Source organism: Musca autumnalis, unplaced genomic scaffold (genome assembly GCF_047663935.1).
Source record: "Musca autumnalis isolate F117 unplaced genomic scaffold, ASM4766393v1 scaffold_3, whole genome shotgun sequence".
NCBI classification, from domain to species: domain Eukaryota; kingdom Metazoa; phylum Arthropoda; class Insecta; order Diptera; family Muscidae; genus Musca; species Musca autumnalis.
The window spans coordinates 225,791,040-225,813,517 of NW_027411866.1; the positions used below are offsets into that span (position 1 = coordinate 225,791,040).

The following is a 22,478-nucleotide window of genomic DNA, read 5'->3' on the forward strand; positions in this document are numbered from 1 at the left end:
TCCACCGAAGTCCCACACATTCAACTATCACTCTAAAAATGACCTTCGCCTTAATAAGGCAAAACATTGAAAAATTATTGTTTAAAAAAATCCACGTTTTATTTTGATGGTGGCTTGAAAAAATATTGTTTAAAAAATCCGTGTTTGGATTATTTTGATTTTGGTTTTTTTATTTACAATGTGGCATCTCAAAATTTGCTGACTAATTGTGGCTTTACTTCGTATTGAGATTTGTTTGGTTGGTAAACAAATCATCTCGCATCGGCTATCAATTGACCGGTATCAGTTTGAAGTTTTCGTCGGACAGAGCCATAGTCAGTTCGTTGAGAGACGTGTTTGAGATCGGTTGGGTTTCGCTTGTAAGTCGTCGTTTCGCTTACTTGTTTTTGGCAATATTGATTGGCAAGCAAATTGCGGTAGGGTGTGCGTGGCGGTTGCTTATTGTTTGTGGGTTTAAAGAAAAAAACAAGAAAAAAGTAATTATTTTTTATAAAATATTAAACAAAATATTTAAATAATATTGTACAGCATCGTTTGCCTGTCAAAAGAATAAACAATTAAGACAAAAAATATTATCGATGATCAAGCTTTAATTGTGTGGTTGTAATATAATGGTCATTGTTGTTGTTGTTATTGTTTTTTATTTCAACAAAATAAATTTTTATTAGATTCAAATTTTGTTGTTGTTGCATTGATTGACTGACCACCAATAACTTAATAAGTTGAAATAACAACAAAAATGTTCTTGAATTTTAATGTCTGTTGGTGTGAGCTTTTTTTTTCTACATGTGTGTAAAGTGATGCTGTACGTGATGCTAATGATGATGTGATGATGCTGCCGATCAATGGGGATTTTTCGTATTTCATAGATGATCGAACTGAGGTTCGTTTTTTTTCTTGAAATGGGGGAAAATAATCTCTCAAAAAATCCGGACAATAAAGCAAATGTGGAGCACATCAATAACAAAAATTGCTCTTGACATGATAATTTCGTTATTATTTTGAAACATGCAACTGATTTCAATATTGTGTAAAATAATACGAAATGAAAATAATATATAGAACAATTCAAACCTTATCTGTCTGTGAATTAATTAATTAAAAAAAAAAAACAAAAGAATATTAAAAATTGTAACAATATGTGAATACGACACGAGTTGGCAATTTCAAAAAAATGAAACAGAACAAAAATGATTCTACACCTACTTTTCACTTCAAGTTAATTTAATGAACACAGCTACTTGTTTTACGGCTTATTTTAAATCTTAAACTTGCCAAGTCGGACTGCTTAACAAAGGTCTCTACAAACATCCAGGCAAATTGAATCTAACCCAACATAAGTTTCAAGTGATCTAAAAGATCACCTTGGTGATGGTCATACTTCCAAGGCTTAAGTTTACAACAAAAAATAAGAACAAAATATAAATCCAAAAATAGATCCAGTTTCAGTGTTTTTTATTGTGGTTTTGTTTTTAACACAAATTAACATAAATTAGCAAAGATCTTTGTTCTTCTAGCTGGAGGGCAAACATTTTGTATTCACCACGCCCTTCTCTGTGGTTTGTGACTTTTATTTTATAGTTGGATAAAGGATTGTTTCTTTGTCTGGTGTCCCAAAACATGTTTTGTGGTCACTAGTGGAATTTTCCATGACTTTTATTAACAGGGCTTTGTTTGTTTGTTCTTGTCCTATTAGTGCAATAAAAAGTTGTCCAGGTAAAGTTTACATATCCATTTTACCATATAGCGTATACATGTATTGTACATACACACATGTTTCATAGCCTGGCCCTTCAGAAGCATCAATCTCTGATAAGTTCTTGCTTTTGAAAGCTTGAATACAAAGGTAGATTTTTAACACATCGCCTGAATTCATGCCGTTTAATGTTCTCATCAAAGAATATGTCGTTAGATGTTTAATACTCGCACCGTCAGCCCAGGGATCATACTCCAATACTTACTTACTTAGCTGGGTAATTACAGAACATTTGTTCCATAGACCGAACTAAGAAAAGATCTCCAATTCCCTCTGTTTAGTGCTTCGCTTTCTGGAATACCGCGCCTTGTCATCTCTTCATCCACTTGTTTGCGCCATCTATTCTTTGGCCTGCCAATTCTGCGTGCACCGCCATGTGGCTCGAATTTATACGCCTTTTTAGCGGGTTCATCATCGCTCATTCTTATTATATGGCCTAGCCAATGCAATCGCTGCATTTCGATACGTTAAACTATATTGTTGCCGTTGTATAGCAGATACAGCTCGTGGTTCATACGACGTCGATATTCACCGTCAACGCAGATTGGTCCGTAGATCTTTCGAAGAATTTTTCTCTCAAACACGCCAAAGCACTGCCTTATCTGCTTGCGCAAGTACCCAGGCTTGGAATCATACATCAGCACGGGAAGTATCAGTGTTTTGTAAAGCGTTATTTTTGTTTGACGAGATGTGGCTTTGTTTTTAAACCAAAGTAGCATCTGTTGGCCAATACAATTCTTCTTTTTATTTCACAACTGATGTCGTTTGTTGTGTTTACGGCGGTGCCGAGGTATACGAAGTCTTTTGCTACCTCAAAATTATAGGAACCAACTTCAACAGTTGGTCCGAGGTCAATGGACGCATTGCGCGTCGACACCATTAACTGGTCTTCTCACCGTTTACCGCCAGACCCACTTTAGCAGATTCTCCTTTGACCTTCATAAAGGTATCAGTTACTTATTTTACTGATCGTCCCATGATGTCTATATCATCAGCATAAGCAAGTAACATGTGGCTATTGGTGTAGATTGTGCCACTTCTTTTGACGTTTGCCTCTCGTATAATCTTTTCCAGCAAGATGTTGAAGAGATCACACAAAAGGCTGTCTCCTTGTCTGAAATCTCTTTTGGTACAAAACTCTTCGGAGATGTTCTTTCCTATTTTAAATGAAGATCTTGTGTCAATTAGAGTAATTTTACAAAGCCGTATGAGCTTTGCAGGGATACCAAATTCAGACATGGCTTGGAATACCTGTGAATGTAGCGGGCTGTCGATTGGCTGCTTTATAATCGACAAAAATGTGGTAGGTGTCGATCTGCATCTCATGGATCTTCTCCAGGATTTGCCGCAGGGTAAATATCTGGTCAATGGTGGACTTGCCTGGTCTAAAGCCGCATTGGTATGGTTCAATTATTTCGTTGACCATACGCTTTAGTCGTTCGCACAATATCCCTGACACGATCTTGTAGGCAATAGGGAAGAGACTTCTGCCCCTATAGTTGGAGCATACAGTCTTATCTCCTTTCTTATGGACAGGACACAGGATGCTCAGGTTCCAATCGTCGGGTACTCGTTCTTCCTGCCAGATGGTGCTAACTAGCTGCTGCATTTATCTTTTCAGCGTGTCGCCTTCGGTTTTTAACAGGCCATCATCTCCAGCTGCCTTATTATTATATCCTCAGCCTTCAGGCTAAAGAGGGTATTTACACTTTGATACGACCAAAAATGTGCCTCATCGAAATAATGGTTTTACACCCCAACTATGTTTGTACGATATCCGTTTTAGACAATTTTGAGTCGATCTAGCAATGTCCGTCCGTCTGTCTGTCTGGCTGGCTGGTGCGCACGATAACTCTCGAACGGATCAATCGATTCGATTCAAATTTTGGTTATCGAAATATTTTGTCCAGATTTGATATAAGTTCGAAGATGGGCCATATCGGTCCACTCCTTCAGGTACCTCCCCCACAAAAGTTCAAAAATTTTCGGAAAAATTGTCCGCACGATAACTCTTGAAGGGAGTAACCGATTTGGTCCATACTTTGTATATCGTAAACATTCTACAAGAGGAAGAGGAGGTTCCAATATGGCCTTAATCGGCCCACTCCTTCGAGTACCTTCCACACAAAATTTCGGGCCATCCCTCGAATCACTGTAATTTTTGTTTTAGCAACTGGTATTCACTGCCCTCCATACGACGGTACAAGTTTCATTAGGGGCAAGACCATACTTCCTGAGAAAATAGCCTCAAAGTTGTAAAAAACCCCTATAACACCGTGTGAGGTGGTTGGAGCGCAAAATAACTCTAGAACGGATCTGCCGATTCGGTCCAAAATTTGGCCTTAGTAATATTTTGTCCAAACATAGTCTAAGTTTGAAGATAAGCCAAATTCGGGCCCCTCCTTCATGTACCTCCCCCACAAAAGTTCAAAAATGTTCGGAAAATTGGTCCATACTTTACACATCCTAGATATATTAGGATATTGACTATATTTGTCCAATCCATCCGGTACCTCCCACACAAAATTTCGGATAAGTTCACTTTAAGATCTGCTACCGAATCACTTTGATTTTTGTAGAAGCAACTTGCATTCGCTGCCTCAATTACGATGGTAAACGTTTTTTCAGGGGCAAGTTCATACTTCTTGAGCAAACAGCTCGAAGAGTGTAAAAACCCCCTATGGCACCATATGTAGTGGCTGGAGATCCACTTCCATAATGGTCAATGTCGATCTATTCCTTTTAGTATCTCCTCCGCAAAACTTTTGATCTTTAATCCTAATCAACATTTTTGTCGGTTCAAACGCCCAAAATTTTAAAAACCCCCTAAATACATACGATTTTGGGAAAAAATTGTTTCAATATACACAGGCTGAGGGTATATCTCTGTCGGCAAAGCCGACTGATACTTTTTTACTTGTTCTTCTGCCGGTTTATTGCTGTTTATTTATTCAATTCCATCTTCTGGTATTGGATCTTGGAAAAATGCTCTTTCCATATCCTGAACACACTATCTGTATTAGTTACCAGTTACCAGATTACCGTGCTGGTCTGTACAGGAGGATGTGCCAGTTCGAAAGCCATCAGTTTGATGTATCACTCTTTGGTAGAATTTTCGGACTTCATTCTGTCTTCTGTACATTTCGATTTTTTCACAATCCCTCTTTTCCATCTCTCTTTTTTCCTGCGGAAAGACGTTTCTCCTCTCTCCTTTTCTCCCGATACCTTTCTCGTGCGCTACGCGTTGCTACTGATTGTAAAGTTGCCCTATATGCCGCATTTTTCTCTTCGGTAGCAGCACGACACTCCGGATCATACCATGGATTCCTTGGTGGAGGTCTCTGGTATCCAAGTATGGATTTTGCGGCTGTTTGCATGGAGTGGACAATGCTTGTCATTGCGCTGATATGTTATCGGGATGAGGAGTGCTTTGATTAAGCAATTGGGCTAGTTGAGTGGAATATGCTGTAGCTATCTGTTGTGATTGCAGCTTACCGATATCTCACTTTCGTGTTGTGTCTGTTCGTACTTGTTTGCTCGGTTTAACCGGGTGCGTACCTTTGCTACAACTAGGTAGTGGTCCGAGGCTATGTTTGCTCCTCGGAACGAACGCACATCCAACACGCTCGATGAATGTGTTTCATCTCTCACAACGTGATCAATTTGATGTCTTGTTCTTTGATCTGGCGACAGCCAGGTGCCCTTATGGATGTCGAGATGAAAAATCTGGTGCTGCTAACTACCATGTTTTTTTGCCGCTGCGAAGTCTATCAGCCTCATACCATTGTCAGATGTTTCACTGTGGATACTGAATTTTCCGACTGTTGGGTCAATGGGACATTTTCCTTTCCAATTTTGGCATTAAAATCGCCTAGAATAATTTTAATGTCATGGGCAGGACAACGGTCATATGTTTCTTCTAAGCGCTCATAAAATATATCTTTGGTCACTTTGTCCTTGTCTTCAGTGGGAGCAAGAGCGCAAATAAAGCTAATGTTGAAGAATTTGGCTTTTATTCGAATTGTAGCAAGTCTTGGGTCTTAACCTCCGACCAAATCCGCAACCAAACTCATGCTTTGTACCATGGCAGCTATAATACCGGGCGTCACCTTAAGGTGTTGTTGTGACGCCTTTCCCATTCCATCGTATTTCCTGTATGGCAGTAATGTCGGCCTTGTACTTTTCAAGTACATCTGCCAGCGCGTAAAGTGCACCTTCTCTATAAAGAGTGCGAACATTCCAGGTGCAGATTCGCAGATCATGGTCCTTAAAACGTTTGCGGGGGTCGTCAACTTTGAGGGATTTGTTTTTCTTTTCTTTTGTTTTTTCATAGCAGGCTGCTTTTTCTAGGGGAGGGTGACTAACCCTGCGCTCAAACCCAAGCCTTTAACGTTTTATGGGTGAACGCGCGGCACATTTAAGCTCACTACCTTTAACGGGTGTTAAAGGCAGCTACCCCAGGTGACACCACTGGAGGTCAGTGTCCACTTGAGATGAAAGAGGGACCAAGATAAATCCACGTATCTGCTACCTGATTAAGTCAAAAGAAGCCAAATCCATAACGTTGTGTTAGATGGAACCACTCATGGACTGTGATTGTCTATTCGAGAAACAAACATGAACTTAGATCACTACATAACTGCATATAAGCTTCACCCACGATCGATTGTTGAGAGTATGAAAGCTGGACCTCGAAAATCTCCAAGCATAACGTTTGGCCACTCTATGAAAACAGTAGCAAAGTCTAAATTTTTTACCACTCCACTATAGGTAATTTGCCCTGTGTTTGAGACAAAAATTAATAACAGCGGAATTAAAGGATTTTTTAACTTTTTAAATTATTTATGTGTAAAAGTAAGATAAAACAAAGATTTTTACAGAGAAATTCGGATATAACGAACAACGGGTATAAGCAACTACGTATATAACGAACAAAGCTATTTTTTCCAATGCAATTTTCATTAATTTTCTTATACACAACAAACTGTTGAAAACGATCACGGTCATAAGTAACAAAAATTTTGTCCCCGCGAGTAGATTTTCCAACGAATTGTTACTACAGTTTTGTATATTTTTTGAACATACGTTAATAAAGACGAGTTTAGTACTCCTTTAAGCCGTATCAATGATTAATATGTAATAGAGATATAATATAAAGCTTATTACTGCCGCACCGTTTATAGAAAACCACGGATATACCGAAAAATTTGTCGCCATTACTTATTTTACTTGCAATGAAATTATAAACAACAATAGTTTTTATATTTGTTATTTATTTCCTCAGACCTAACTTCCACAATTTTAAGACTTTTTATTGAGAAGTAATCTAATAAAATCTCATAAATGTCAAAAAACGGGCAAAATCGGGTGTTGAAACCTTGTAATACCAATGCAGAAGACTTTCAGTAATGTGTTCTAGGTGGCAAAATCACGGCCAAACACGGCCAATTTAGTATAAGTCTATATGAAGTGAGTTTAAGAAAAACAAAATATTTATTTCTGACTTTTTGTGTTTTTTGGTCGCTACCCAAAATGTTTAAGCTATATTATATATTAAATAAATTCCTCTCACAATTGCCAATCTATTTCATTTTACATACACTAATATTTGGTTTATTTTTCCGCGGTTTTAAATACATTGAAATATGCCTTACAAAATATATTTTTTTTAGTTCTTCTTCGAAATTCTCTCTTTGACTGCAATTTAAACCGCGATAATGAAGCTATTTTGAAAAATACCATTCATATTAATAAATTTTGACATGTTCTTTATTCTATGCCAACTAAAACGTTTTTATTATTAAAAGTTGCAAAATCGACTTTTTGCCTCAAAAACTGGGCAAATTACCTATAGTGCACTCTATGAAAACAAGTACAGTCGATCAGGTTGTGGTAATTGTAATACAGTTACCTGGTTCTGGTTTCTCTGTGTCCAGATTTAAAATATCTGCAACCTTGGTTAGGCTGAGTGGACTTAGCTGGGCAATTAAAGAAATACAGCCATGGAGATGATCTAATCCTAACTGAAACCTTAATGGGCATAGTGCCATCAATTCGGACCCAATAAGAATTGAGGCTGTTGCATAATTCGGATCTTTACTGGCCAAAAACACTAGAATTTGCCTTGATAGATTGAGATGGTATCTGGTGTCATGAGGTCCCCCTCATGTAGTATTGTGGCAGTTTTGACTATTTTTCGGCTGTAGTGTGATAAATTTCACATAGCACACTGGCGCTACGTAGCTTACCATATACCGGCCTATTGCTTTTTAGAAGGTTAACAGGGTTTCTTATCTGCTCAACCCTGCTCTGTCGGTCAGCGATTTGAGGATTTTGATCCAAAAGCCTCGTCGCAAATAGCTGTGGCTTTAAAGGACAGATTAAACATACTATCTTTCTGGAGTAGTTTGTGGTCGGAATCAGGACACCAATATGTTGAAGGCGAGTCTCATTTCAGCCGGGACAAGGGGGGCTTTTCCCATATCAATGAGTGCATCCAGATTCAATTATATGGGATCTACGGTTCATCGCCGAGTCACCACTTGTAGAGAAGTTTTATATGGCTGAACTAAAGGGTGATCCATTTAGAGGTTCCTACTTTCTTTAAAGAAAAAAAAAAAATAACACACACACAAAAATCAAATTGAATGGGGGAATGTTTATTAGCATTTGAAAGAAGTTTTCTTTCAATAAATCAATTGATTGATGCGATGTGTGGGAAGTGGTGCCGTTTTGTTGAAACCAGATATCGTCGAGATTACGAGCTTCAATTTCAGACATCAAATAGTCGGTTATGACGGCGCAAGGCATGAAAGATCAAAACATCTTCTTATAGGAGACCTTAAAAAGGGGCGGTAGGTCCTCTTATAGAAAATTAAAAAATAGTTATACTCTTTTCCCATAGAAATTCCGAAGAAGAATATAAAAAAACATTTCCAAAAGAAAGAAAGAAAATATTTTTCATAGAAAACCAGAAGGACAGTTATGTCATAGGTTAAACTTCTGAGTTATGGCGTGATGCATACATTCTTGATGAGCTTTAAGAGCACGACAATAAACTCGTAACATAAATTCCATTTCGCTATAACTCAGAAGTTTGACCTATGACATAACTGTCCTTCCGGGTTCATAATATTAACTTCATCCACTTTCATCGGCAAAAAGCATATTTCACCCACCAAGCTTTGATCTCCATATTTACGCGCAGTGATATTTTTCTTAAAAACGGTTCAAGAATACGGGTTTTTTTGTTTTAGCACCGAACTCAGGTAAGATGCTGTCAAAAAATTTATTTTCCCTGACTGGCAATTTTATTAGCTTTCTAATGGTATACATATAACCTTAATCGGTTACATAAAATCGGTACAAAATCCGGGTTTTATATCGCTATATCCGGTTCAAAATATTAGATAACCGGATCTATTTTCGAAGAAAATTTGTCATTAACGTGTTCAGCATATCGGGAGCTATATATGGTACATATTTCAGATACATCCCAGATGTCAATATAAGTGATAACCAATGGGTATGTCTACCTACCAATACATAATAAATAACGAATATACAGAAAAACAAAACATAGTTTTTTTCTGAACAAAAACCGGGTAAATGTCAAAAAAGACAATGAAAACGTGACAATATCGATTAGTTGTCAATGAGAACCGTACCTAAAATTCTCTGAGCAAAATTTTTGTGGAATATTTGGATGCTGTAAAATCTCATTTTGTGGTACTTTTACTACGGTTCAAGAAAGAAAGGACGAAAAGGACATGAAAGGAATTGAGTTAGAAGAATGAAATGTTCTACAAAAAGATTCGCCATTCGATTTGAATGAAGGCATGTAATCTCAAAATGAAGCTACAATAACGGCAAACAGAGATATAAAGCTATTTTCTCAAACATCATAGGCGAAAATTCAAAAAATTCATCGCGCGATATCTCGGAAACTTGACCTATGGGGAAAATTTCCTTTTGGGTTCTTAATATACTCACTAAGGGCTTTTATCTCCAAAAGGAATTTTCCACCGCACAGACCTTGAGTTCCAATTTGTGGCACAGTGTTATTAATGAGCAGAATGTTTTTTTGTAGAATACCTGAAAGTGTTTCTGTAGAAAACAAAAAGGAGTTTTTATAAAAGGCGGAATGGATTCTCATAGAAGACCCGAAGGTCTTCTCTGAGAAGACCAGAAAATCGTCTTATTGAAAAACAAAAGATCTTCTTATATAGCAGACTAGATGGTCTTCTCATAAAAGACCTGAAGGTTTTCTCATAGAAAATTAGAAGGTCTCCTTATAGAAGGTCTGAAGGTATTCTCATGGCCTCAGATGGCGTTCTTAAAGAAGGTTAGAAGACCAGAAATTCTTCTCATAGGAAACAAGAAGGTTTTCTCATAGAAGAAAAGAAGGTCAGAAGACCTTCTTAAAAACCCCAGAAGGCCTACTTAGAGAAGACAAGTAGGTATTCTTATAGAGAAGACAAGAAGGTCTTCTCAAAAAAGACCAGAAAGTCTTCTCATATAGAATACCGGAATAACTTCATATACTCATTGAAATAATCATTTTCGACCATTAAATATACATAATCTTCATCAGGATAAAATTCTGAGTTGATCTAGCCATGTCGGGCCGTATGTTTTAATCACTATAGGGTCCGTAATAATTGAACTAGTACGTCATATTTTTGCACCCGAGTGAATTTTTCAATTTCGAATATGGGCTGTATCGGTTCAAGTTTTAGGTAATTAGCTGTAATTTGGTATTTGAGGTTCCCAGGGCCACAAAACTTCTGTACCAATAGATCTATGTTTTCGTATAGCTCCCATATAACGGTACCTCCGATGTTATGTATTTTGAGGATTTTCGCTAAATGTTGTGACCGAACTATTTGTAATTTGACATTTGAGGTTCACAGTGGTCACAAAACTTTTTCATCAAAAATTGTCAATTTAAGGGGTGTTTACACTAGCCATCAATGTCATATGACCTGAAATTTTCCATCGTTATACAGTCGCTAATATGTGCAATATTGGGGATGTGCTTACGCCATTTACTTTTTGCGTCCACACCAACGAAAATGCAGTGAAATGACGTCTCCACATTGTCTGTGTGGGCGGATATGGAATGTTTTTATTTCGGGTCATATGACATTGATGGTTAGGGTAAACACTCCTTTAGGTGCATTAGGGTTATGATTTTTTACAACCTCGTACCCCTGTATAATATTTTGATGAGTTTTTACCTAAGATTACATAAAATCTAAATTATAAAGTGATTGGATAAAAAAACATTTCGGCACAAAAAGCTTTTAAAATTTTTATTTTTCAGAACTTTTGACAATTTTTTGAAGTCACAGAAAACAAGGTATAGGGGCAAATGACATAACTATTTGGTTTTTATTAATTTTATCATCATATTATTAAATATGTATATATCATTTTATATTATATATAACTTTATTTCATATATCATCAAAATTAAAAGTTGTTTGTGCGGGACCTTTTTCAATATTTAAATGGAATAAACGTTATTTTAGTCATTACTAGGCAAAAGGTCATTCTTTCGTGCTACAGGAAATATTCACGATAGCTCTTGAAGGGGGTAACCGATTTGGTCCATACTTTGCACATCGTGAAATTTCTACCAGACATAGATGAGGCCCAATGTGGACTCAATCGTTCCACTCTTTCGGGTATCTCCCACACAAAATTTCGGAAAACATCAGTTTAGGATAGGGTTGCTCATACAACTACAAACTTATTTTGTTATTGTGGTGGTTTTGAAACACAAACATTTTTATAGTTTCCCAACATACCATTCAGTCTGATTTTATAAAATTTACGAAACACAATTCGTATAAATACATTCTACACTTACACGGATAAGCTAATATTTACAATACACATTCATTATTTTCAAGAGAATCAAGTTTCGTTTATTCTCCAGTGGCTACACAAGAATTTATAATTCAAATATGATGTTTTGTTCGAGTAATGTTGGTTTGTTGGGTTGTCTTGTGTAATGGAAAAAATGTGTGTACTGAAAATTTTCATTTCAAAAACAAAAGCTCTCTTTTTCAAGTGCGCCCTTTGAGCAGCCCTAGTTTAGGAACTGTTCTCGAATCGCTTTGATTTTGTGCTAACAACTTGTATCCACTGTCCCCTATACGACTGTGTTTTCATTAGGGGCAATTCCATACTTCCTGAGAAAATAACCTGAATGTTGCAAAAAAAAAAACCCTATGACACCGTGTGTAGTGGTTGGAGCGCACGATAACTCTTGAACGGATCTGCCGATTCGGTCCACAATTTGGTCTTTGTAATATTTTGTGCAAACTTAGTTTAAGATAAGCCATATTGGTCCACTCCCCCAAAAAAGTTCAAAAATGTTCAGAAAAATTATGCGCACGATAACTCTTGATGGGAGTGACCGATTTGGTCCATACTTTACACAACCTAATATATCTACCAGATATAGATCAGGTTCGAATATGGACTTTATTTGTCCACTCCTTCGGGTACCTTCCACATAAAATTTCGGATAAATTCACTTTAAGACCTGCTCTCGAATCACTTTGATTTTTGTATAAGCAACTTGCATTCGCTGCCTCAATTACGGCAGTAAAAGTTTTTTCAGGAGCAAGTCCATACTTCTTAAGCAAACATCCCGAAGGGTGTAAAAACCCCCTATGGCACCATATGTAGTGGCAGGTTATCCACTTCCATAATGGTCAATGTAGATCCATTCCTTTTAGTATCTCCTCCAAAAAACTTTTGATCTCTAATCCTAATGAATATTTTTGTAGGTTCAAATTCCCAACATTTAAAAAAACCCTAAATACATACGTTTTTTGAGAAAAAATTGTTTCAATATATACAGGCTGAGGGTATATCTCTGTCGGCAAAGCCGACTGATACTTTTTTACTTGTTTTGTAAAAGCATTACCAGTGTCATCAACTATAAGTTTCATTTTGAATATTGTACATTTACATATTCAATCCCAGCAAAAATTCGGATTCGTTAGTCATAACGTAACCCATTACAAAATAATGTAAACAAGCTTCTTTTCGCATTACAAGTAATCTGAAAAGTAATGGGTTACTTCTTAAAAATTACCTAATTACTTTACTCCTCAATAAGTAATGAGGACGGTGGTACAGTGTGTGTGTGTCCGACTATAAATCCTAGGGTTGTGTGTTCAACGCTCACTGTCGGCACGCGAGTTTTTGTTAATTAAAAAAACAGTTCGTCGTGCACGTGTGCTCCGCACATTTAAGTTCTTAAGCAACCCTTAATATCCGTGTGCGTGGCACAGTGTGTAGTGTCTTTGGCTAGAAATCAGAGGGTTCGTGGGTTCAACTCGGGCAGAAAGCGAAATAAAATAAAGTAAAATAAAAGTAAGAAGTGTGATGAAATTAAAAACAAATTCTCTACATCAACTATTCTAAAAATAGAATTTTTTTCAACTTACTTTTCAACTTCTAGTGGTTACAGAATAACTAGTTATTCTAGTGGTCATAAAATAACTAGAAACTGAGTGCGACATGCCCTTGTAAAAATAATGGGGAAGAAAGGGGGTTTGTGAGTAGTTACGGCTGCCAAAAATCCCTTACAAAACCCATGATTTTGGGAGGACTTTTTTGCTGGGATTGTTTATAATTTCACTCATAAACTACGAATTCTTTGTGGATGTATTATACGATTTTAAGGCACCACAAACAAATCACAACTTCTTCCACTGAACATGGCATATTACCGCTATAAATATATACAAAAATAATACTGGATGTTAAAAATTTGATATGTTTACAGAATATTTATCTCAATCACAATCAAATTTGTTGACATACATTTTTCGATTTTTGTTCACGAGCGGAACCACTATGCCATTAAAGGAGGGACTGTTATCCTCTGCTCTATAGGAGGCCTGCGGTATCGTTTATTCTGTTACTCTACCTACAGAATTTATTTGCTGTAGGATTACTAAACGACGTCTAAAGCAGCTATGATTGACCTCATACGTTAGCGAAATATCAAAACACACTCCTTGGTTGTACCGTTTCATAGAATCATGTCATACACCTACAAAATGGCCATTCAATGTGTTTCAATTTAAATGTAATAAAAAATCTTTCATATTATCTAATAGTCAATGTATTTTTAATTTTTCTACGAATTACAGAACAAAAAATAAAACCACAAACTAAAATATCAAAAGCTACGAACAACGGTTTACGTTTCAAGAATATATGAATCAATCATTGTTATCAATTAAAAAGTTCTAAGCAGCGGGTGGTCCATAGCAAATTACACCATCGATCGTGGAACACAAACAAATTACGAATTAAAAATGCAAACAAAGGTGAAAAGTAAAGACAAAGATAATGGCATACGGCGACAAACTTCACTGGCCGCAACGATCTCCTTGATAATTGTTGCGGTGATGCTAATGCTGGTGCAGCAGATCCCCCTTACACAGGCAGCATCATATGGTAAGCCACAAAAACTCTTACACGTTTTGTTTGGAAAAAAAAAATACTTGGGTTTCGTATGTTTTTGTTATTCCTTTTAACAAGAAGATGATCCTTGTGTGACCAAAAATACAGCGGGTGTTTGCAAATATTGGACGGATTGTCCAATCATACAGACCCTAATTCAACAACGCATCTATACAAAACGTGAAGTGGTTAGTTGTGGTTTTGGCATACGAGAAGAATTGATATGTTGTCCGATTTCGACTGGATCAAATTTTGGTGATACATCCACAACGACGACAACCACAACGACAAGAACAAATATGTAAGTATGTCACAAAAACTCATTTATCATTGGAGATTTGTAAATATGTATATTTTTATCATTTTGAAAGAAAAAGAGATTGTTTAACATACACTTGAAATTAGAATATAACAAAAACAAAATTAATTACTCATCAAATTATTTATTTGCTTACTTGTTAAAATGTCTGCTATTTTGCTGTTTTTTCAAATAGCTGCCGGACAAAATCGGAGTCAGGCACCTGCAAGCGATGGGGTGAATGTCCGATTCTTAAGATTTTAATTGATCACGGTGAATATAGAGTTCAGGAGGTCATTCGTTGTGGTTTTGATACATATGAAGAAATTATTTGTTGTCCAGATTTTATGGTTAACGAGAAAATCGATAGAAGTTTAAAGGGGTTTGTAAATCAAGTGGTTTTCTTTTTAATTTTTTTCCTATAAATGTTGACCTACCTGTGGGAAATTTCTATACTTAAATGTACCTAAAATTGTCTCCATTCTGACCTATTGATCTCCTATTTTGATTTTCGAAAATCCAGTAGTTTTCATAAATATATCCTAGCTATGGGTTTACTAACAATTTCTTTTTAACAAATACTTGAACGGGCACTTAACACTGTGCAACATCGTTTTTGGAGGGTTGAACATTCCTTTTGGAGATGAAAGCCCTTGGTGAGTATAAAAAGTGACGTAGGGGATGGAAGATACCAAGCAACGGTCCTGACCGGTTTTAACATGGCAAAGCCCAGGATTTATCTTGGTCCCTCTTTCATCCCAAGTGGACACTGACCTCCCCGTGGTGTCACCTGTTGAACTGCCTTTAACACCCGTTAAAGGTAGTGAGCTAACATGTGCCGCGCGTTCACCCATAAGAACGTTAAAAACTTGGGTTTGGGCGCCGAGTTAGTAACCCTGCCCTAGAAAAAGCAGCCTACTATGAAAAAACGAAAGAAAAGAAAAACAAACCCCTCTAAAGTTGACGAACCCCGCAAACGTTTTAAGGACCATGATCTGCGAATCTGCACCTGGAATGTACACACTCTTTATAGAGAAGGTGCAGTCTTCGCATTGGCAGACGTACTTGAAAAGTAAAAGGCCGATATTACTGCCATACAGGAAATACGATGGATTGGGAAAGGCGTCACAACAACACCTAAAGGTGATGCACTGTATTATCGCTGCCATGACGTAAAGCATGAGTTTGGTTGCGGATTCGTAGTTAGTCGGAGGCTAAAACATCTGGTATCAAGCTTCACCCCAGTGAATGAAAGACTTGCTGCAATTCGAATAAAAGCTAAATTCTTCAACATCATGCTCCCACTGAAGAAAAGGACGAACAGACCAAAGATATATTTTACGAGGGTTAGAAGAAACATATGACCGTTGCCCTGCCCATGACATTAAAATTATTCTAGGCGATTTTAAAGCCAAAATTGGAAAGGAGAATATCTTTGGCCCAACAGTCGGGAAATTCAGTCTCCACAGTGAAACATCTGGCAATGGTATGAGTACCAGATTTAATCATCTCGATATTCATAAGGGCACCTGTCTGTCTCCAGATCAAAAAACAAGAAATCAAATTGATCATGTTATGATAGATGGAAGACATTCATCGAGCGTGTTGGATGTACGATCGTTCCGAGGAGCAAACATTGATTCGGACCACTACCTTGTTGCAGCAAAGGTACGCACCCGCTTAAACGTAGCAAACAAAGTACGAACAGACACAACACGAAAGATAGACATCGGTAAGCTGCAATCACAACAGATAGCCACAGCATATTCCACTTAAATCAATTGCTTAATCAAAGCACTCCTCATCCCGATAACATTTCAGCGCAATGGCAAAGTATAGCCCACTCCATGCAAACAGCCGCAAAATCCATACTTGGATACCAGAGAGAGATATCGGGAGAAAAATAGAGAGGAGAAACGTCTTTTCCGCAGGAAAAAGAGAGAGATGGAAAAGCGGGAGTGTGAAAACATCGAGATGTACAGGAGCCAGAATGAAGTCCGAAAATTCTACCCAAGAGTAAAGCATCAAACTGATGGCTTTGGTACAGGCACCTCCTCCTGCAGAGACCAGCAAGGTAATCTGGTAACTGATACAGATAGTGTGCTCAGGATATGGAAAGAGCATTTTTCCAAACTGTTGGTATCCAATAGTAGCGAAGTCGACGAAGATACCACAGATCCAATCTCAGAAGATGGTATTGAATGTATACCACCCGGCCAAGATGAGGTAAAGACAGCAATATACCGGCTGAAGAATAATAAGGCAGCAGGAGATGATACGTTTAACAATATTGATGTCGTTGTATAGCAGATACAGCTCGTGGTTCATGCGACGTCGATATTCACCGTCAACGCAGAGTGGTCCGTAGATCTTTTGAAGAATTTTTCTCTCAAACACGCCAATCACTGCCTTATCTGCTTGCGCAAGTACCCAGGCTTCGGAACCATACATCAGCGCGGTTAGTATCAGTGTTTGGTGAAGCGTTATTTTTGTTTGACGAGTTGTGGCTTTGTTTTTAAAGTGCTTACTTAAGCCAAAGTAGCATCTGTTGGCCAATACAATTCTTCTTTTTATTTCACAACTGATGTCGTTTGTTGTGTTTACGGCGGAGCCGAGGTATACGAAGTCTTTTACTACCTCAAAATTATAGGAACCAACTTCAACAGTTGGTCCGAGCTCAATGGACGCATTGCGCGTCGACACCATCAGCTTGGTCTTCTCGCCTTTTAGCGCCAGGCCCACTTTAGCAGATTCTCCTTCGACCTTCATAAAGGTATCGGTTACTTCTTTTACTGATCGTCCCATGATGTCTATATCATCAGCATAAGCAAGTAACATGTGACTATTGGTGTAGATTGTGCCACTTCTTTTGACGTTTGCCTCTCGTATAACCTTTTCTAGCAGGACGTTGAAAAGATCACACGAAAGGCTGTCTTCTTGCCTGAAACCTCTTTTGGTACAAAACTCTTCGGAGAGGTTCTTTCCTATTTTAACTGAAAATCTTGTGTCAGTTAGAGTCATTTTACAAAGCCGAATGAGCTTTGCGGGGATACCAAATGCAGACATGGCTTGGAATACCTTTGAACTTAGCGGGCTGTCGAAGGCTGCTTTATAATCGACAAAAAGGTGGTAGGTGTCGATCTGCATCTCTTGGGTCTTCTCCAGGATTTGCCGCAGTGTAAATATCTGGTCAATGGTGGACTTGCCTGGTCTAAAGCCGCATTGGTATGGTCCCATTATTTCGTTGACCGTAGTCGTTCGCACAATATCCCATTACACGATCTTGTAGACAATAGGGAATAGACTTATGCCCCTATAGTTAGAGCATACAGTCTTATCTCCCTTCTTGTGGACTTGGCACAGGATACTCAGGTTCCAATCGTCGGGTACGCGTTCTTCCTGCCAGATGGTGCTAACTAGCTGAGGAATACACCTTATCAGCGTGTCGCCTCCGGTTTTGAACAGCTCGGATGGTAAGCCATCGGCTCCTGCTGCCTTATTATTCTTCAGCCGATTTATTGCTGTCTTTACCTCATCTTGGCCGGGTGGTATACATTTAATACAATCTTCTGGGATTGGGTCTTTGGTACCTTCGTCGTCTTCGCTGCTATTAGATACCAACAGTTTGGAAAAATGTTCTTTCCATATCCTGAGCACACTATCTGTATCAGTTACCAGATTACCTTGCTAGTCTCTACAGGAGCATGCGCCAGTTCCAAAGCCATCAGTTTGATGTTTCACTCTTTGGTAGAATTTTCGGACTTCATCTCCTGTACATCTCGATTTGTTCACACTCCCGCTTTTTCATCTCTCTCAGCAAGGTGCCCTTATGAATATCGAGATGCTTAAATCTGGTACTGCTAACTACCATGTTTCTCGCAGCTGTAAAGTCTATCAGCCTCATACCATTGTCATATGTTTCATTGTGGAAACTGAAATTCCCGACTGTTGGGCCAATAATATTCTCCTTTCCAATTTTGGCATTAAAATCGCCTAGAATATTTTTAATGTCATGGGCAGGACAACGCTAATAAAATATATCTATGGTCAGTTCGTCCTTGTCTTCAGTGGAAGCATGAGCGAAAATAAAGCTGATGTTGAAGAATTTTGCTTTTAATCGAATTGCAACGAGTCTTTCATTCACTGGTGTGAAGCTGGAGACCAGGTGTTTTAACCTCCGACCAACTACAAATCCGCAGCCAAACTCATGCTTTATGTCATGGCAACTATAATACAGTGCGTCACCTTAAGGTGTTGTTGTGACACCTTTCCCATTCCATCGTATTTCCTATATGGCAGTAATGTCGGACTTTTCAAGTACATCTGCCAATGCGTAAACTGCACCTTCTCTATAAAGAGTGCTAACATTCGAGGTGCAGATTCGCAGATCATGGCCCTTAAAACCTTTGCGGTGGTCGTCAATTTTAGAGGGGTTTGTTTTTCTTTTCTTTTGTTTTTTCATAGTAGGCTGATTTTTCTGGGGGAGGGATACTAACCCTGCACTCAAACCCATGTTTTTGACGATCTTATGGGTGAACGAGCGGCACTTGTTAGCTCACTACCTTTAACGGGTGTTAAAGGCAGCTACCCCAGGTGACACCACGGGAGGTCAGTGTTCACTTGAGATGAAAGAGGGGCAAATATAAATCCTGGACTTTGGCAGGTTAAAGCCGGTCAGGACCGTTCCTTGGTATCTTTCATCTCCCACGTCACCCATTGTTCGGTTATACCCTCAGCATTAATGCTAACACGGGCAAAATTTGCCTCATTGAAATAATAGTTTTAGATCCCAAATATTTTTGGATGAATTCCGTCTATTTAGCAATGTCCTTCCGTCTGTCTGGCTGGTTTGTGCACACGATAACTCTCGAATAGATGAACCGATTTGGCCCAACATTTGGCCTTCGTAATATTTTGTCCAAACTTAGTTTAAGTTCGAAGATGGACCATATCGGTCCACTCCTTCAGATACCTCCCCCACAAACGTTCGAAAATGTTCGGAAAAATTGTGCGAACGATAACTCTTAAAGATAATAACCGATTTGGTCCATACTTTGCACGTCGTAAAATTTCTACTAGACTTAAATGAGGTTCTAAGGTTCAATCGGTCCACTCCTTCGGGTACCTCCCACACAAAATTTAAAAAAAGTTCAATATAGGACCTGCTCTCGAAGCGCTTTGGTTTTTGGTACAAGTTTCATCAGGGGCAAGTCTATACTTCCTGAGAAAATACCGTAAAAGTTGCAAAAAACCCCTATGACACCGTGAGTAGTTGTTGGAGCGCCAGATAACTCTCCAACAGATCTGTCGATTCGGTCCAAAACTTGGCCTTCGTAATATTTTGTCCAAACTTAGTTTAAGTTCGAAGATAAGCCATATCGGTCCACTCTCTCAGTACCTCCCCCACAAAAGTTCACAAATTTTCGGAAAAATTGTGCCCACGATAAGTCTTGTAGAGAGTGACCGATTTAGTCCGTACTTTACGCATCTACCAAACATAGATCAGGTTCGAATATGGATCATATTTGTTCACTTCTTCGGGTACCTCCCACACAAAATTTCGGATAATTTCACTTTAAGATCTGCTCTCTAATCACTTTGATTTTTGTTGAGGCATCTTGTACTCGCTGTCTCCATTACGACGGTAAAAGTTTTTTTCAGGGACAAGTTCATACTTCTTGAGAAAACAATTGTAAAAACTTCCTATCGCCCCTTATGTAGTGGCTAGAGAGCACTATAACTCTAGAACTGACCAACCGATTTGGTCCAAAGTTTGGCCTTCGTCATATTTCGTTCAAACTTTCCCCCAATATTTAAAACAAGAACGGAGTTAAGTTCGGCCGGGCCGAACTTGTTATACCCTCCACCACAAGTTGTATTGAAGTAAAATGGAATTATTAGTTTCCTTTCGTGTATGAAGAAGACTTAATACTAAATTTCAGCAATTTCGGTAAAACAATGTGAGGCACCGTTCTATGGGGGCTATTTCAAAACGTCGATCTATACCGCAAAATTTCTGACGGAAAGTTTTTAGACTCAAAGAAGACTAAATACCAAATTTCCTATATTTCGGAAAGAGGATGTGACTAAAACTTAAAAATACCGAAAATCCAGAAGTACGCTTCTATGGGGATATAGGAAGACGTGGACCTATACTGATAATACTCTTCTGGAATATTTTATAACTCTTGGAAGACTAAATAACGAATTTCAGCCATTTCGGTGGGATATTGACGTCAAAATCTTCAGTATTACGAAAATCGGGAGGTACCGTTCTAAGGGGGCTATATCGAAACGTGGACCTATACCGACGAATTTTAGTCGGAAATGGGGCAATATGAAAGCGTGGACCTGTTCAGACAAATTTCTGGGGAACAGTTTTATATCACATTGAAGACTAAATACCAAATTTCAGCCATTTTGGTGGAATATTGAAGCCACAACCTTCAAAAAAACGGAAAATCGGGAGGTACCTTTCCATTGGGGCTATATGAAGGCGTGGACCTATACCGACAAATTTGAAGGGGAAGTTTGAGTACTCCCAACGAAGACCAAATACCAAATTTCAGCCATTTCGGTGGAATATTGAGGCCACAACGTTCAAAGTACCGAAAATCGGGAGGTACCGTTCTATGGAGGCTATATGAAGGCGTGGACCTATACCGACAAATTTAAAGGGGAAGTTTGAGTACTCCCAACGAAGTCTAAATACCAAATTTCAGCCATTTCGGTGGAATATTGAGGCCACAACCTTCAAAATACGGAAAATCGGGAGGTACCTTTCCATGGGGGCTATATGAAGGCGTGGACCTATACCGACAACTTTAAAGGGGAAGTTTGAGTACTCCCAACGAAGACCAAATACCAAATTTCAGCCATTTCGGTGGAATATTGAGGCCACAACGTTCAAAGTACCGAAAATCGGGAGGTACCGTTCTATGGGGGCTATATGAAGGCATGGACCGAAAAAGTTCTGGGGGAAAGGTTTATACCACCAACGTGGACTAAGTACCAAATTTCAGCCGTTTCGGTGGAATATTGAGGCCACAACTTTCAAAATACCGAAAATCGGGAGGTACCGTTCAATGGGGCTATATGAAGGCGTGGACCGATACCAACAAAATTCTGGGGGAAAGCTTTATACCCCTAAAGAAGACTACGTATCAAATTTTAGCCATTCTGGTAGGATAATGAAGCTAAAACCTTAAAAATACCGAAAATCAGGAGGTATCGTTCTATGGGGTCTATATCAAAACGTGGACCGATATATCCCATTATCAATTCCAACCATACTGCAAGTAATAAAAACTTCTGTACCAAATATAGACTCTCTATCTTCATGCTTCCTGGCATACTGACCCACTGAAATGAATTCCATGACCCACTGAAATGACTAGTGGGCGCGATGTCTATCGAAAATATATGACTCCCAATATAAGATCCGCTGTCATAATGAACTATGTCGGTTCATTCCCTTAAGTACCTATTCCGCAACACTTTTAATCCTAATCCACCTTTTTGTCGGCAAGTTCAAGTGTCCAAAACGGGCTACAAAATTCTGATAAAAGCTTCAATTTATGTACATTAGGGCTATAACCAAAAAAATACCACCACATAGCCGTGTAGAGCATAGAAAACTATTATGAAATACGGCGTCAATTTTTCTCTATCGCGAAAAAAGTTTCCGCACCAAATGCATTGAAGTTCAGTAATGCATTTTGTAATTTTAGCTGTTATGACAACATATTTGATTTTAATTAAAATTTTTATTTTTTTGTAGGCTAATTTAAAATCATTATCATAGCGTTCTGGACCAATTTGTTCTTAAATCGCGCCATTTGGAGCATATTAGGAAATTTTGATGCTATTGCAATTTTTGCTTTTTCTTTATAAACTCGTGAATTTTATGTTTATATTTTTTGTACCTAC

The 22,478-nt window shown here is 38.2% G+C and overlaps 1 protein-coding gene across 8 annotated transcripts in view; it reads left to right on the forward strand.

Annotated features, from left to right (window-relative positions):
- Positions 1-260: 260 nt before the first annotated feature.
- LOC141399039 (uncharacterized) overlaps positions 261-22,478 on the forward strand; it is a 35,341-nt gene continuing 13,123 nt past the window's right edge. The window contains exons 1-3 of one of the 8 annotated variants that reach the window (XM_073977021.1): positions 261-359; positions 13,936-14,245; positions 14,333-14,552. In XM_073977021.1, coding sequence (XP_073833122.1) covers positions 14,104-14,245; positions 14,333-14,552 — 362 coding nt within the window. In that variant the 5' untranslated portion in view covers positions 261-359; positions 13,936-14,103. Of the gene's footprint in view, positions 884-13,935; positions 14,246-14,329; positions 14,553-22,478 lie in introns of all 8 variants that reach the window. The other 7 variants (XM_073977017.1, XM_073977015.1, XM_073977014.1 and 4 more) reach the window with 7 other exon arrangements.